Source organism: Carassius carassius, chromosome 33, assembly GCF_963082965.1.
Source record: "Carassius carassius chromosome 33, fCarCar2.1, whole genome shotgun sequence".
In the NCBI taxonomy this organism is placed as follows: Eukaryota; Metazoa; Chordata; class Actinopteri; order Cypriniformes; family Cyprinidae; genus Carassius; species Carassius carassius.
The window spans coordinates 15,502,910-15,520,661 of record NC_081787.1 but is presented as its reverse complement, the minus strand read 5'-3'; the positions used below and the strand labels follow the sequence as shown (position 1 = coordinate 15,520,661).

Below are 17,752 nucleotides of genomic sequence, written 5' to 3'. Positions count from 1 at the left end.
AGAGAGGCCTAAGGCCAGTCTTCTGAATTTAAATACAGGGCTGAAGATTGAACTAACTCACTCTCACCCTCTCATTGGCATTTATCTTTGCCCTGCTGCTCCTTGAGATTACTGAGGGCATCACTGAGAGTTTTCTCTCTTTAGGCAAGTTTTTTTCTCTCTCTAGTGACTGCAACAAGCAACTAGTTTGACTTTGTTTCTTGAGTTTCACATCAATTCACTATTTTCCATGCAGGATTATTTATTTTAAAGACAAAGCATTAACAACCACCAAACTTAGTCTATTTTACAGTTAATCAAAGGATAAAACAAGAGTTATCAAAACATTTATTAGGCACAGCAAAATACAATGACTTTGGTCTTGAGACTGACACTAAATCAAAGCCTATTTTTCTTTTATAGTTTCATATCAAACAAGTATTGCAAGTGTTACAGTGAGTTTGCATAGGCATTAAGAATGGAAGGAAAAACAAAAATCAGAAGGTAATGGCCAATATCAAAGCCTTTAGTGTGAAATATATAAAATTCTTCTTGTAAAATACATTTAAATGTTTTAAAAAATATACAATAGTCATCTAGAAAAGGGGGAAACATACATATAAACTGAGAGGGAAATTTAACATATGCCCCTACCTGTCCTCAGGAAGAAATCTTGTGAATAGATTGAGTAGATGAATGCATTCATGTGTAAAAATATAACATTTGCTATATAGACCTTAGTGCACTCAGCATAGCCACTGCTTACAGAGAAGAAAAAAAAAAAGCAGCAGCAGATTGTGGACTAAGGTACAGGAATGCGTTTAAATGTGTACTCGCTAAATCTGACTGATTTCAAGAATCAATCTACTTCTGAAGCATAATCTACTGAAATTGGGTAAATTAAAGGTTAAATACTATCCATTGCTTTGAACTCGCTTAATGCCTGCACAGGGTTGACGTGCTTCTTTTGAGAGGACCGCTTCACTTTGTTGGTTTGACCGTCGTCCTGCTTCTCACGTTTGACCAACGGCTTCTTCTCGGGAGCTTTCATCTTCCAGGAGATGGCAGGCATGTTGAGGTTTTGCATTCCTTGAGACTTCTGGTACTTAGTGGAGGCCACGTAGGATGCCTTCACAGTGGACACCACAGAATTCATCAGATTCTTGGCTGCCTGAATCAGAGACATAGCGCTGTCCACCTGCAAATGGAGAGGAAATTGAAAAGACCTTTAGAGGAGTTCCCACACTTTTTGACCAGTGAATCAATTAAAAACTAATTAATATGAAACAAACAGTAAGATTAAAAAGTTTAAAATAAGGACTGTAAATAAGCAAACTGAAAATACTATTGAGCTGTAAAACAAAAACAGGAAAATAAATTAGCTTAGCAGCATGATTTGTTCTTATCGTGGAGGTACGGATGGTTGAAAATAACAGTAATTTTATTTTGCTTCACATAATTATTATCATTTTTTTTTGCCACATAGGCACAAGTCTGTCTTTCTTTCTTTTTCTGCCTCTCAGTAAATGAGGACTTACCCCAGACACCACAAGCTCTCCACCCAGATTTTGCACCTCTGCTTTGACTTTACTGCAGATATTGAGCTGGTGACAGTACAGGGCGATACGCTGCAGATAGGCCAACAGATCCTGCTTGCACGCTGAATCTGGACACTACAAGGGAGAGAGAAACACAGCATTTAATTTCTGTAAAACACAATTTATCCACATTGATTATAGGGGGGAAATCTGAGTAACATTTAAACATGTTAAATGGAGCTGAGAGTGCTGCTACTACAAGAGTTATTAGCAGATGAAAACAAAAGCCCAAATATTTTTTAAAAAGTACAAGCGAGGGGCAGGGACATGTAGAAGCATGTGAAAGATGGGCGTTTAGATTTATTCGCTGTGGAAAGCTGTGGCGCTTTGAGTCGTAGACTCTGTGTGGGCCTAATGATACAGATGCACCATTTAATAAACCTGACATGAAAACACATCAAGACGGATGGTGAGTCAGACAAGCATCTGTACAGAAATACTTTGACTGATATCTAAAGTGAAAAGAATGTTCAACACGCTGGTTGTTTTGAAGATCTTTGACTGTTGCCTGCAGATACTCTAACGCTCCACAGTCACCTGTCCAGCTGCATGTGCTAGTCAAATTAGCTTGATTCCCCATCGTGGCAGGTGATCAGGCCCACCAAGGGCTCACAGCCAAACTGTCCTTTTTATTTAACTAAAAAGAAACACAAAATCCTTGTGCATAAATCAGAAGAAAACCGTCCTATATGTGCTTGCTCTTAAGGAATATTTTTTGAAACATAAACCCAACCACAGTTCAAGAGTCACAATTTGCTAATTTCTCTCCCAACAGTTCATCTTGCATTAACAGCAAGCTTATTACTAATTTTCAATTGCAACATTTACTGATTTTGGTATTTATGCAGATATGTATCAGGGTGGTAAAGAGCCTGAACATCAAAACATCAATCGGTGCAGAGTGAGAGGCGCACATTCTTTATAATGCAACAAACATGTCAGCACAGCAGTGTGGAAGCATTTACACCTGTCCGAAAAAGATGCAAAAACCATATCAAACACCCACAAGGTCTTCGATGAGAGGGTGGTTGTTGCTGGTTACTGAATGATGACTGAAATCATGAAATGGCCTTAAACAATTAGTAAATAAACCGCAGAACTCAAATTGCACATATTCTGACAGTGCTGCACAAACTCACGGCACTATCTGCTTGTTTACCAGGGTTTAAAGTACAAAATTTGCACTTTGCAGTTACACGTCAGTTGCTCAGTCACATTTTATATGAATTTTTACAAGGCATGTGACAATGCAATACATGCAACATATTCGTAATGATCTGCTGGCAACAAAAAGAAGCACTGGGGTCTTCCTGCGCGTTTCCGCCAAAATAGAAGTTGAGAAAATGCAAGAACTCCATCGACATTCATACATGTAGCATTGTAATTTTACTGTTGTTATGACTAGAGGTCGACCAATGTATCGGTTTTGCCAATTAATCGGCACCGATAGTTGATTGCTGGAACAATTGGTTATGGGTTTTGGGTTGCGTCCGTTGCTGGAGCGGCTGAGAAGGCTCTGTTTTCATTGTTCAGTGCGGGAGTGGCCTCTAGTGGCTGAAATCACTGACAGCATGTGCTGTTTGTTCAGACACCACGAAACCGCTAGGCTGAACACATTCAAGTAAATGGTGGGATGTTTTTAAAAACGTCCTAGGGGCCCGAAAGCTGCACGCTGAACAGAGCGAGAAACTTCAGACCCGGATTAAAATGCAGCAAACAGAAAATTCTGGCGCTGCTCTTTTATTCTGATTAGATAATCAATGTGTAATGTGCTGGTATATTTGTAGGGCTCTGATTTTTGTGACGCGGAAAACTCGGATGGAATTAATTTTGAATGAATTAATAAAAAGTAGGTCATTACACTTAAATCAAACTGCAATATGGACTAGTATCTGTTAATATTAAGCCACAAAAGTTGATTTAAATAAGAATCCTGCATGTTCTGCGTGACTCTGTTAATGAATTGCGCAGATGTAATGTTTCATTTATACTGAAGCGTGTTTGACGCTCGTGGTGATTTCAGCTTCTGTCGTCTCTCTAAATGAGGATGTAAACACATGAACAACATCTCCAGAACTGCTCAGAGAGAGCATTCATGAGCTTCTGACCATTGAGTAAAACTAGCCTCATATCACATGCACAGAACATTTTTTTTAAATAAAGCACTATTTTAGTTTATGTTCTGTATCCATTTTAAAACTCTCGTTGTATTAATCTGTATCGGCCAGTGTGGTCCAACCTAGCTATCGGTATCGGCAAAATCCAATATCGGTCAACCTCTAGTTAAGACAACAATAATAAAATACGATAATAATGATAATAATTTTAGTTTTAGCGTGTTGACAGTTACTACAAAACCTTCTAGCATGCAAAAGCACACAGCACACTGTCAGCATGGTAAAGATGTTGAATTTGCACCTTCCATTCCCTTTAAAGCACCTCGGATCCAACACTGAATAAAAAAATCAATTAGTGATGCTCACTAATCAATTAGTTGACTAGTCAACGGTCCTGCTCATTCCTATGTGAGTAAAATAAAAAGGCTGCACTGCTGCCAACCATCTGAATACATCACTAGCTCTATTTACCAGTTGTTGGTGCAGTAAAAAGCACAGTACTTCTTTTCCCCATAGTTTGACCATCCATTATCAATACTTCACAATGTTCTCCAAGGTAATAATAGTTTATACACAGTGATGATGTTCAAAGAGTCTGGCCCCATATCTTTCCATTAAAATGCTAAAATAAAAAAGCAGGACTTGAGGGTCCCTGCACATAATTACACCAAGCCAGCTTCCCAACAGTGCCTTTATCTCAATAACTCTCACCCAAATGCCATAAAGCATTTGTGAAAATGTCAAATTTCCATTTTTCATTCCATTATAAAGAACAGCTAGACTGTAGATGCACACTTAAGTTGCTTAGGGCTGGTAAAAACACTCACATATGTCATATGCATAATTCTGTGACACAAAATACAATTGCGATTTTATGTAAAATTTTGGTGCACGCAATTTAAAACCTCAGTTTTTCAGCCAAGTTAAAATAGTGCTTAGTTAACCATAATGTATTACAAATGCGGCAAGAAAATCTAGAAAATGTTAAGTACTCATGACAAAATTATGCCTACAGGACACTAAAATTAAATCAAGATGGTCATTTAATGAGTCTTCAGATTACAATACCTAACAACTCTTCAAAATACCTCAAGTAAAATAACTGAGGAAGATTAAACGATTGACAGTGCCGATTTACAGGCAACTATATTCAAGCTTTATATTCAAACAAGTATAATTCAAAAAGCTCTGAGAGCATTTTGCTAAATGAACTCTCGGTATCCATCCATTTCGATGTTTGGGGCCAGTAACTCAAAATACAAGAGTGGAATATAAAGCAAACTTGCAGCGATGTGCCTGTGGGAAATTCAAATGGAGATACAGCAGAACACAAAGTCTGAGTCAGGCCTTCTTCACCATACTTTAATAATCATCAGTCTGTCTATAGACCCCATTGAGAGAGAAGGGCAGACAGGCAGGCACAGACTGTCAGAAACAAGACAAAGCGACAGGAAGACAAAGGGAGATGGGAGACAAGTGGGCGAAAAGAGTGGGATACCAAAAAAATAAAAACTGGTGAGAAACAGGAAGAGAGTCATGGAGTGATGAAGAGGCCAACAGGCTGCTCATCTTTCAAGACAGCGTGAGAATAAGCTGCCATTTGATCAGAACATTTCCCTGAAGTTTTGCTTGTTAAATTGAGATTTATGGAACGTAAAAATAATTGTTTCCCAATTGTGTATAAGCATATATATATATATATATATATATATATATATATATATATATATATATTTTAGGGGTGTCGCGATATACCGGTCCGGTATTGGTGATAACCATGATATTCAAAGCAACAATTATAGATATCGTGTTAATTTAGTGTGTGATAATATACCGCAAGCTAGCTTAGCAATAACCGCAATATTTAAAATGAACAGTTCTCTTATGATAACACCACATGTAAATACTCCAGTGCCAGTACCTGGTTGAGCTCCCAGGTGGCAGTACTGTGCCTTAACTCTGACACTGTAGTGGTGGAAATTATGATTCTTTCAAGAGATCCGTTCATTTTCAGTTCGTTCACCAAAATGATTCGTTCAGAATCGTTCACGGATTCGTTCAGTGATCATTTCTTCGTATTACACAAAATATGCCAGCAGGTGGCAAAAAAGAGTGTATTATGTGTTATGTCTTAAGTCAACGAACGTATTCACTTGTTACAAAAACTGATCTGGCTTTATTAAAATGTATGCATAATCGCATTCAATATATAAAGTCTAATAAAGTTGTTCAGATGAACAAAGCACAAGGTTTTCTTGCCTAATTAGCATTTTAATTGTTTGGTCAGACAGTTTGTATATTATATATTTACATTCATACATCGGGGATTAAACGTGGAGTTCTGTATGCTAAATATGAAAACAAGCGTATGTGCACAGTACCTGTAACTGGGCTTTGCATTTTGCGAGATTGAAATGCTAAATGGCAGACTAACACAGTTTACTCTCATTCATTTCATTCACGAACGACATGTATCCGTTCATTGAACTCGTTCGCGAACGACATGTGTGCCAGTTTAGTAATTTCATTCACGAACGAGATGTACTAAATCATTCAGCTCGTTCACGAACGACATGGGTATCAGATCAGTCATTTCATTAACGAACGATAAGATCTCTAGATCTCGTTCAGACTCATGAAACTTGTTCATTGAAGGGCGTATTCGTTCACTACATTCAACAAATCACATGCTCCATCACATGTCATACTCGAAGGCTATTGGCTCGAGGTTGAGTAACTCTTTGACAGGATGAAACAGTTCACGGAGCAACCCGGTTCACCGAGCTGCGCATGCGCTGCCAATAGCGCCGCGCTGCTGTCGAGGGAGGAACTTCAGTGAACGAGAAATATGAGTCAGTGGATTACGTGAACGAGAACGATTCGTTCACCTAAGAGATTCGTTCAAAAAGAACGATTCATTCACGAACGACACATCACTATGACACTGTCACACAAGAAGGAGACACAGCGCTCGCAGCTACTCAGAGGAGAGCCGTGTTCATCAGAGTAAGTTACCATTATTTTACTGGTCATAGAATGGGAAACGTTATATTAACCTGTTAACAGCAGTTTTCTGTGTTCATATATTTGATTAAAGGGTGATTATTTTAATAAGTAATGCGTTTTCTTTACTCGTCCAGTTTTTGTTTTTGCAATCAAAACGGCCTGTGCGTAGTCACACTTTATTTCTTTGTTCAAATCTATTAACAGTTACACGATTAAAACTGATCTTGCTGCATTAAACTCTATAAAATGTTAAGTTGGTCGCAGTGCCATGCACTGAATGCCTCATCTACGGTCATTCTTCAATAAGGTTCATTAGTTAACATTAGTTAATTGCATTAGTTAACATATATAAATAACATTAATAATAAACAATATTTCCACAGCATTTATTAATCTTAGTTCATGTTAATTTCAGCATTTACTAATGAATTATTAAAATCGCAAGTTGTGTTTGTAAACATGAATGCACTGTGAACTTACATGAACAATTACTCCATTTTTATTAACATTAACAAAGATTAATAAATTGTGTTATGTATTGTTCGTTGTTCATTCATGTTAATACATTATTGTTAATAAATGACATCTTATTGTAAAGTGTTACCATTAATATTTATTCATCATACTGTTGAACTTGACAGTATTTTCTCTCTTGTTATTTTATAGGAGCTGCAAAGAAGACTGAGAAAGCCAGAGTCTTGTGCCCTGCATTTATCAGTATCAATATTATGTTCGTTGGGTGAAAAAGAAAAACTCAATAAACAAAGTAAAAAATCACTTGACTTATCTTTTCCCCTCCAAGGTTTCTATAGATATCACGATATATCGATATCGTGAATTCTTATGGCCACAATAACAGTGATATGAAAAATCGAATATCGCGACAGCCCTAATATATATAAATAAATGTACATTAATAAGAAAATAAAACACATTTATATACACCAACAATTCAAAAAAGAAAAAAAAATTACAGGAATTTTCCTTTTAAAGGTGCATGCTTCCTGCTTTAATATGCTATAAAAAAGCACTTTATTGACCTAGGGAAAAGGTCTGCTCTGCATCTACTTCCTATACAGTATTTGCTGCCTCTATGACTGCAGGATATTGTAAAAGCATTTGTGTCAGTGTTGAAGGAGAGGATTACATTCACAGCAATACAAAGCAAGAATTTTCTTGCCTTTAAGGGCTTCTCACCCCTACATCTGGCATGTTGATCCAGCAACAAGTCTGGCCATGATTTGAGCTCCAGCAGTGCTGCTAGAATATTCAGCTGTGTAGCTCTGACTGCTTTGGCGTCCGCAGTTTCCACTCCAGCTGGCTCAAAGCATTCTGGGATTTGTAGTAAAGATTATCCAGCTGGGCACATCATCACTCCCCAGTGGGAAGTCAGGATGTCTGGGCATGTCTGGGCAGAACTATTCCCTATCTCGCTCTAGCTCATCATAAAGAGCCAGAAGGGGCACAGGAAGCCAGAGTGCCCGCCTCTCGTCTACTTTACTATTCCACCCCTTATTCCAACAGTCATTAATAAAGCCCCAAATTTTTATCAATCACCAAGCTGCTTTTCTTCCCTAGAGCTAGAGAACTTACTGCAGAGGAAGTCAGACAAACAGCAGAATGAGTCAGAGTCAGAGAGAGAGAGAGAGAGAGAGCAAGAGAACAGAGCCCTGCTAAAATGAAACCTGCTAAGCATACTAATTAGAGGCTCGACTCCTGTTTGAGACAGCTCGAATTGGCCCTTTGAAAGCATCACTTGTGCATGCTCAGCTGCTGAATTCATCTAAGTTGAACAGGAAATGCAGCCTGCCTTAGACGCATGTGAATACATGATGCATGTCAAATAAAAGTCCTCCCTGCCTTCTTTAAACATTTTCTTCCTCCACCTGCAAGGGATGCATGAGGATCACATGCAGTACTGCTGATGTTGTTGATTTTAGGGGGCACTTTGTGGTGGAGGGATACACTAAAACAGCGTTATTTTGTGTTTGTTTGTTTTTTAAGTGCAGTGTCCAGTAAGTCCTTTATCAGGCAAGATCAAGATCTTATTCTGCATTCACCCATCAATCCATTTAAAATAAGCAACTTCTGAGAAGAGTGTTCTCCTTAGGAAACTCGTATAACCCTAAAGTACATAACGTAACCTTAAGTTCAACTTCAGCCCCATTTCAACCTTTTTAGTAATGTACAGGGATCCACTTGAAGGATATAACCTTGGCTGGTTGTGGACTTTGTATTCTGTGCAGAAGGCGTTTCTTGGCAATTCTATATATATATATATATATATATATATATATATATATATATATATATATATATATATATATATATATATATATATATATATATATATATATATATATATATATATATATATATATATATATATATATATATATATATATATATATATATATATATATATATATATATATATATATATATATAAAGGACTTTAAAGAGACCGAAGAACAATTAAATTACACTTAGAAATAGATGTTTTACAAGTTCTTAGAGGACTTTTGGTTTTCCTTTTCACAGTAATCAGAGAAAAAAAATAAAAATTTTCGCATATATCCTGCCTAATAGTGCACGTGGTGTTCAAAAGTAATGAGCTGTCCTTGAAGTGCAAGTCTTTAGGCATTAAAAAGAGTCACTTTTTAGCACCTCAGTTACACAAGGTGATAGAAAAGGTGTCACCATTATGTTTCTATTGCGTGCATCATGAAAAAGGGGGAACTAAAGCTAATGAACTGACCTAGATAAACTCAAATGCATGCTACTGAATTTATGAAGCTATACAAAAAAAAGAAAAAAGAAAAAAAGAAAAGATGAGTAGGAGTAAATGAGTAAATGATGGTTTTCATTTTTGGGTGAACTATGCCTGTAAGTAAAATTTGTACTGCCATAGTGAGCAACTTCTACTATGCATATTCATGAAAATTGCAATGCTGAAAAATACAGAAAGCGCTGTTTCCTCTCTCTTTCTCGGCAAATGTGACCTGTGCTGGAAAATTGAGTCACAATGAGAAATGATGTATGATTTGTTGGAATCAGATGAAAAATGACTGAACTACACCCATTTGAAGTCGACAGAGTCAGCAAAGTCAATTTTGAGAAAATTTTAGTTAAAGTTTTCTGAAGGTTCCAAAGCACAGAGCAATGTTGCATCTTTTACTCCAGTTCTTAATAATTACTATATTAACCATCAGAATATAGCAATTTCGTATTTTATCTTTGGTATAAATAAAAAACATATGCAAAAAAAAAAACAGTAGCACAAATTTAAGAAAAAATAAATAATGCATTATTTATTTTATTTTTTTAATCTAAACAAAAGCATTCAAGTAAGAAAAATATAATCAAATGTAAAAATCCCTTAAGCGTGTTCATTACAAATAAACATTATTAAAACTACAAAAGCATTTAACTGCAGCAAGTGATTCCCTCTTTTCTTTTATCATTAGAAAGGGGTGGTTGATCAGCTTTTTTCAAAAGCTTGATTGTTTATGGTATGTAGTGTAACGTGTAGTGTAATGCTTCATTTGACCTGTTAACTGTCACCCCGTCCTGTATATGCCTACATTTACTAAACTATATTACAATTAAATCCTAATCTAATCATGACAAACTATATATCGTTGTAATGGTCTAAGACTCCTAAATAGATATTTTTCCAATCTTTTTTGTAAAAAATTATGCAGGAAAGGTAATAGATTAATTTATGGCAAGACTGCACCTCAAAAACCTACATCATAACATGAGTTCTGACCTGTCAAAAAAAAAAGTCTTCTGTTGCCTTTTTCTCTATCACACTTTAGCAATCATCAGAAATGATATATCACTTGAAAACTTCTCAATCTCAAAATTCATCCTTTGAAACCGATTTTAAAATCAAACATTGCATTACCATAAAAATGGTACATCAAAGTCATGTTACAAAATGTTATCAGTCATGAATTATAAATATTTAGGTTTGGATCATGCACTTTCAAGCCTGTTCAAAAATGTGTGTGACAGTTAACAGGTTAAAAAAAATTATAATAAAAAAAAAAAAAACAACGCATTTTCACACATTTCACCTCATTCTTGTCAAAACAGTCAGTTGAGTTCCTGGTTCAGTGTGCATTCGGACTCATTTTGCTAGCACGGGTTACAAATGTGTACATTATTGTGTAAAAACTGTGTTTTCCTCTGCCATGGAGGCTGTAGTGGAGTGAAACAATGAGCGAAAAAAAAAAAAAAAAAACACTAAACTACACCCTGACAATGAAAAAATGAAAAATATAGCTGCAAGCAGCGATGGCGGGCTCAAGCCATCAGTGCAACACCACCCCGGTGGCATCAGGTAAACTGTGCCCAGTGGGCACATGCATTCACAATAGCCCTCTGGCAGTCAGGTTTTAAGGGATACGGCAGTTAAAGGGTTAATCCGAATCATCTAGACTTTGAAATCACATTCACAGAACAATATATATAACTTTAGTAACACATTTTTCAGTCCGAGGTAAACCTCTTTTTATTGGCCCATTTCATCAGTAAAGGAAAAAATGCCTAATAATTCTTTACATCTGAATATAAGGAGTTTTGTTTTTCTCTTCCAGCCTTCATGGACAACTACATATATATCACACTCGTTGTCTTCTCTAGTGCAGCTCAACCAAAGTCTTATCCCATTCATCCATATTTGTGATATCACAAATCCCGGACAATATTTGTTGTAGTCCAAACAATTTGTTCATTATAGTTTTTAAAAAGTGTTTTTTGTTAAATAAAATATCTCCTTTTGAATTGGACTTTCAGCTTTATAACTTTGCAGAACTTTTTTATGCTGAAACAGCAACATTATAGTATAACTAAAGTTGAAAAGGTGAAAAATAATTATAGCACTCCATTATTAAGCAGTTCATAAATACAGCTATAAATGTTTTGTTCTTGAGCTATAAAGTTCAATCATTGTATTTTCATACTTTAAGTATAATTTTCAAACCTGTTATTTAGGAGTTGTCAGTGGTTCATGAGATCATTAAGAAAGTGAAATTAAATGATTAATAAACTATTTTAGTGTAAATATATAATTTTTATTATTTAGACACATGATAATAGTTGGTCAGTGTGTTAATAACTGCGTAATTAACATATATTCCTGCTGTAATTCATGATAAAGTCAGGTTTTTATAAAACCTATTTTTGTGAGCTCATCTAAAGTGAAGACTATTTATACATTTAAAGCATTCACAAAGGAGATTTAAAGGAACATTCATCTACCAAACTAAAAAGTTATTCACAACAACACAGAGGGATACAAAACACAGAAATATTTTTTCAAGATGGAAATAATTTAACTGTACAGCTGTACACTTGATAAAAATTATATATATAATATATATATATATAACATGTGTGTGTGTGTGTGTGTATGTATGTGTGTGTACCGGCTTTCCAATGCCGTTGATAATAGGAGTAAGCAAGTTTAAAACACGTACAAACAGAGTCCATGCAGACGGATGTAGATGCATAACAAATGTCTTTCTTTATTACTTGAGCTCCATTAAACATGATCTCAAACTTCTTGTGGCCTCTCCTTGTTCACATGTACACAAAAAGCCATACCTTATGGACCGCATACAACCAGAATCCACCTTGAGAGCAAGTCTGCAGTGCACTCAAAAACTGTGTGCTTCCCAAATACCAACACACACTTGTTGCTCAGGTGCTCTAATTAAACATAGCCACAGCACCACCCAGTGGACAAAACCTTTACCATCACCAAAAATGGCTCCTACTATACATAAATAAATATATATACTGTGTATATATATATATATATATATATATATATATATATATATATATATATATATATATATATATATATATATATATATATACACATATATATATATACATATACATATATATATACATATATATATATATATACATATACATATATATATACATATATATATATATGTATATATATATGTATATGTATATATATATATATATGTATATATATATGTATATGTATATATATATATATATATATATATATATATATATATATATACACATATATATATATACATATACATATATATATACATATATATATATATATACATATACATATATATATACATATATATATATATGTATATATATATGTATATGTATATATATATATATATGTATATATATATGTATATGTATATATATATATATATATATATATATATATATATATATATATATATATATATATATATATATATATATATATATATATATATATATATATATATATATATATATATATATATACATATACATATATATATACATATATATATATATATACATATACATATATATATACATATATATATATATATACATATACATATATATATACATATATATATATATATATATATATATATATATATATATATATATATATATATATATATATATACATATACATATATATATATATATATATATATATATATATATATATAGGTCCTTCTAAAAAAAATTGCATATTGTGATAAAGTTCATTATTTTCCATAATGTAATGATAAAAATGTAACTTTCATATATTTTAGATTCATTGCACACCAACTGAAATATTTCAGGTCTTTTATTGTTTTAATACTGATGATTTTGGCATACAGCTCATGAAAACCCAAAATTCCTATCTCAAAAAATTAGCATATCATGAAAAGGTTTTCTAAACAAGCTATTAACCTAATCATCTGAATCAATTAATTAACTCTAAACACCTGCAAAAGATTCCTGAGGCTTTTAAAAACTCCCAGCCTGGTTCATTACTCAAAACCGCAATCATGGGTAAGACTGCCGACCTGACTGCTGTCCAGAAGGCCATCATTGACACCCTCAAGCGAGAGGGTAAGACACAGAAAGAAATTTCTGAACTTCCGAGAGTGCTGTATCAAGGCACCTCATTGGGAAGTCTGTGGGAAGGAAAAAGTGTGGCAAAAAACGCTGCACAACGAGAAGAGGTGACCGGACCCTGAGGAAGATTGTGGAGAAGGACCGATTACATACCTTGGGGGACCTGCGGAAGCAGTGGACTGAGTCTGGAGTAGAAACATCCAGAGCCACCGTGCACAGGCGTGTGCAGGAAATGGGCTACAGAGAAGCAGCACTGGACTGTTGCTCAGTGGTCCAAAGTACTTTTTTCGGATGAAAGCAAATTTTGCATGTCATTCGGAAATCAAGGTGCCAGAGTCTGGAGGAAGACTGGGGAGAAGGAAATGCCAAAATGCCTGAAGTCCAGTGTCAAGTACCCACAGTCAGTGATGGTCTGGGGTGCCATGTCACCTGCTGGTGTTGGTCCACTGTTTTATCAAGGGCAGGGTCAATGCAGCTAGTTATCAGGAGATTTTGGAGCACTTCATGCTTCCATCTGCTGAAAAGCTTTATGGAGATGAAGATTTTGTTTTCAGCATGAAAGTTGAGAGACGCAAGTCCCAACACTCTGGATGAACTTAAGGCCGCTATCGAAGCATCCTGGGCCTCCATAACACCTCAGCAGTGCCACAGGCTGATTGCCTCCATGCCACGCCACACTGAAGCAGTCATTTCTGCAAAAGGATTCCCGACCAAGTATTGAGTGCATAACTGAACATAATAATTTGAAGGTTGACTTTTTTTTGTATTAAAAACACTTTTCTTTTATTGGTCGGATGAAATATGCTAATTTTTTGAGATAGGAATTTTGGGTTTTCATGAGCTGTATGCCAAAATCATCAGTATTAAAACAATAAAAGACCTGAAATATTTCAGTTGGTGTGCAATGAATCTAAAATATATGAAAGTTAAATTTTTATCATTACATTATGGAAAATAATGAACTTTATCACAATATGCTAATTTTTTGAGAAGGACCTGTATATATATATATATATATATACACAGTACAGACCAAAAGTTTGGACACACCTTCTCATTCAAAGAGTTTTCTTTATTTTCATGACTATGAAAATTATAGATTCACACTGAAGGCATCAAAACTATGAATTAACACATGTCGAATTATATATGGAGTTATATACATAACAAAAAAGTGTGAAACAACTGAAAACATGTCATATTCTAGGTTCTTCAAAGTAGCCACCTTTTGCTTTGATTACTGCTTTGCACACTCTTGGCATTCTCTTGATGAGCTTCAAGAGGTAGTCACCTGAAATGGTCTTCCAACAGTCTTGGAGTTCCCCGAGAGCTGCTTAGTACTTGTTGGCTTTTTTGCCTTCTGTCTGCGGTCCAGCTCACCCCTAAATCATCTCGATTGGGTTCAGGTCCGGTGAATGTGGAGGCCAGGTCATCTGGAGCAGCACCCCATCACTCTCAAATAGCCCTTGATGTCTTCATAGTCAAGAAAATAAAGAAAACTCTTTGAATGAGAAGGTGTTTCCAAACTTTCTGGTATATTTTGGACTATATATATATAGTCGTGGCCAAAAGTTTTGAGAATTACATAAATATTAGTTTCCAAAAAGTTTGCTTTTAGATCTTGGTTTCAGTTGTTTCTGTGGTGTACTGAAATATAATTACAAGCACTTCATACGTTTCAAAGGCTTTTATCGACAATTACATGACATTTATGCAAAGAGTCAGTATTTGCAGTGTTGGCCCTTCTTTTTCAGGACCTCTGCAATTCGACTGGGCATGCTCTCAATCAACTTTTGGGCCAAATCCTGACTGATAGCAACCCATTCTTTCATAATCACTTCTTGGAGTTTGTCAGAATTAGTGGGTTTTTGTTTGTCCACCCGCCTCTTGAGAATTGACCACAAGTTCTCAATGGGATTAAGATCTGGGGAGTTTCCAGGCCATGGGCCCAAAATTTCAACATTCTGGTCCCCGAGCCACTTAGTTATCACTTTTGCATTATGGCACGGCGTTCCATCGTGCTGGAAAATGCATTGTTCTTCACCAAACTGTTGTTGGAAGAAGTTGCTGTTGGAGGGTGTTTTGGTACCATTCTTTATTCATGGCTGTGTTTTTGGGCAGAATTGTGAGTGAGCCCAATCCCTTGTATGAGAAGCAACCCCACACATCAATGGTGTCAGGATGCTTTACTGAAAATGGCAAAACCGTTTAAAGTTTTTAAAATTATAGTTTAATTAGAAGACACGGCACGTTTCTTTATTTCTGTTTTGTCGCCCGTTTATGGCGTCATATAAACTTTGACCCCTCTAGTTTATCTAACTTCCTGCGGAACCGCCAAATACAAAGGTGAACAGAAGCAAAGACGAGACGAAGAAGAAAAAGTAGTAGCTAGCCTTGGTCGAGACTATTATATTTTATATTTATATTGTTTATATTCGTATTTATACCTCAATCAATAACTTAGTTATGGATCATGATTATGCTTTGCCTGCACGTTCTGTGAAGCGCAAACATACGGGTGAAATAAATGACCTGAGAAGGTTTTGGGACGAAGAAGAAACGAGACATGGGTAAATATTGGAGTTGCATTTCCAAGATAGAGAGAGCTTCGTGACAAGCTGAAACTACAGAGAGATGCTTGCATTCTAATAAACAGGTATGCATCCATTCAGCTAACTAACGTTATATCTATCCGTATATTTTGTGAAACGATGATGTCTTGTGTAAAACGCAGACGGACTAGCTCTCATGTAGAGTATAATGTAAATCTACATGTGTTCTATATCTAGCTGGATAAAGTAGCTTCAAATGCAGTTCACTATCTTGTTCGATATCATAGTATAAACGTAGCCTAATTATAATTATTAACGAAAGGCAACCATGTTTTTTTTAACATATATTACTACTAGCTAGATGGAATATTGATTTGATAGGGGTCTGATAATTCATATATCTCTCCGTTCGAAAATACGTGATTGTCAAAATACTAAGGCTGGTGACACACTGGCTGCGTGGCGTCTCTGCTGCGTGCCAGAAGCGTGGCGCGCTGCTGCTGCTGCTGTAGGTGACATAGAGGGAGACCGCCGACAGACCAGGCTCTTGTCTTCATGACAACAATATCTATACTTCATGTTGAACATAAATATAAAGCCTACTGATAAAGGACACCGTCAACAGTATTGACGGCAAAATAGACTTATGTTTGACAGGTGCAATATTTGAAAATCGATAATTATTTATTTATTTTTTAAATTACATTTGTATCTGAATTTATGTCAACCTATAGACTTTCAAACATCAAAATGTCATGAATTAATATGTATTTGTGTACAAAATTACATATAAACATATTATCCTATTATATTTTGCCTGGAAACGCTTCCAACACGCGTGCGTGTCACGTGAAAAATTGGCGTCGGTTCTATTTCTAGCATGCACACGTTTTCCGACACGCGTCTCACACAGGCAGTCTGCAAGCTCTAACCTTTTAACATGGGAGCCGAATTAAAAACTGACACGCCACGCAGCTGAGACGCTTGTGCCACGCATCCAGTGTGTCGCCGGCCTCAGTTAAAATGAGTGAGGAATGTGGGGAGCGACAGAGCGCGTGTTCCAATGAACAACAACTCCCATGAGCCTAGGCTCTTTCCCGACGTCATCAAAGTACGTCTCATGTTATTGTTTTAATTGAGTGACCCCTGGTGGCCAAAAATTCCATACTGCACGTTTAAGCTATCCAAAATTCATTCGCAATTGAAGTTCCTCCATGTTTTTGCATCATGTACACAAAGTTTGGTGTGTATAGTGTATTTGCAGTATGTAGCTATGTAGGCTATAAAGTGCCTCTTCCACGCCCTTTAATAAGATTTTGCCAGTGTCTAGCTATCAGTAATACTGATGTGTGTTCTGAGTTTTGTGAAATTCTAAGTATGTTATATGCCTCAAAATCACCGGAAAAGTATTCCAGTTTGACATGTTGCCACGGCAACAATATTTTTTAGATATCAATATCCCCCCAGCAGATTTATATCGGCTGTGTTTTAACATTATTCTGATGAAGTTTGAAGCAAATCGAGTAAAAATAAGATGCTGAATTCAAAGCATTTTGAAAATGACACACTTCCTGCT

The 17,752-nt window shown here is 35.6% G+C and overlaps 1 protein-coding gene across 2 annotated transcripts in view; it reads right to left on the bottom strand.

Annotated features, from left to right (window-relative positions):
- Positions 1 to 310: 310 nt before the first annotated feature.
- The window catches only part of LOC132113827 (catenin alpha-1), a 149,113-nt gene continuing 131,671 nt past the window's right edge, over positions 311 to 17,752 (bottom strand). For both annotated transcript variants that reach the window (XM_059521843.1, XM_059521844.1), the window contains 2 exons: positions 1,518 to 1,652; positions 311 to 1,177 (listed from right to left, as the gene is read on the bottom strand). In XM_059521843.1, coding sequence (XP_059377826.1) covers positions 887 to 1,177; positions 1,518 to 1,652 — 426 coding nt within the window. In that variant the 3' untranslated portion in view covers positions 311 to 886. The remainder of the gene's footprint in view (positions 1,178 to 1,517; positions 1,653 to 17,752) is intronic.